Here is a 735-nt window from a genome sequence, read left to right as displayed (position 1 = left end):
CTAAGCATTTCGTCCGGTGTGCTAACGTTTCTGCCAGCTCGCCGCCTTAAAAAAAAGAATAATATTGATATAGTTGTTGTTATTGTTATTTGTATATGTATGTATTTATTTCATAGATATCGACGAATGTCAGAATAAAGGAATCTGCAACCAAACATGTACCAATACACCCGGCTCCTACGTTTGCTCTTGTGCTAAAGGTTTTCAAATATTTATGAATCGTTACTGTGTGGGTAAGTTAAGCATTTTACTACGATATTCTATTTCATTGACGAACACGCACACAGACACAGAGACACAGACACACATACGACACACACAAACACACACGTACACACACTCACAGACAGACACACGCACACACGAACGCGCACACTCACACATAAACACAGGTACACATACAGTCACAGACGCACGCCTGCACTCACACTCGCACACACGCACATACACACACACACTAGCACCTTCCTCCCTGTAGGTTTTACTACAACACACTACTACACAGACTAATATACATTCTCTCCCCATCCTCTTCCTCTCTAAATATATGTGTATAACGTCGTCGTCGTCGTCGTCATGTATCGTACGCTTGTAGTGCATTGATGACATTATGATGAAAACCAAGCCGATGAAGTGGTTGACCAATCTCGTCCAATAACTTCTTAGTAGTATGTCAACTGCGTTCTTTGCCAGCCCCTTCACTTACTGCCCTGTGCTCTTTCTTCGACATATATA

The 735-nt window shown here is 42.0% G+C and overlaps 1 protein-coding gene across 1 annotated transcript in view; it reads left to right on the top strand.

Annotated features, from left to right (window-relative positions):
* Window positions 1–735, top strand: part of LOC106873005 (fibulin-1) — a 17,759-nt gene that overhangs the window by 13,013 nt on the left and 4,011 nt on the right. The window contains exon 5 of the mRNA XM_014920207.2: window positions 117–233. Coding sequence (XP_014775693.1) covers window positions 117–233 — 117 coding nt within the window. The remainder of the gene's footprint in view (window positions 1–116; window positions 234–735) is intronic.

The sequence above is a fragment of the Octopus bimaculoides genome, chromosome 29, assembly GCF_001194135.2.
Source record: "Octopus bimaculoides isolate UCB-OBI-ISO-001 chromosome 29, ASM119413v2, whole genome shotgun sequence".
NCBI lineage: Eukaryota > Metazoa > Mollusca > Cephalopoda > Octopoda > Octopodidae > Octopus > Octopus bimaculoides.
Note: the sequence above shows the minus strand (reverse complement) of the source record. Positions and strands in the feature narration are given on the sequence as shown.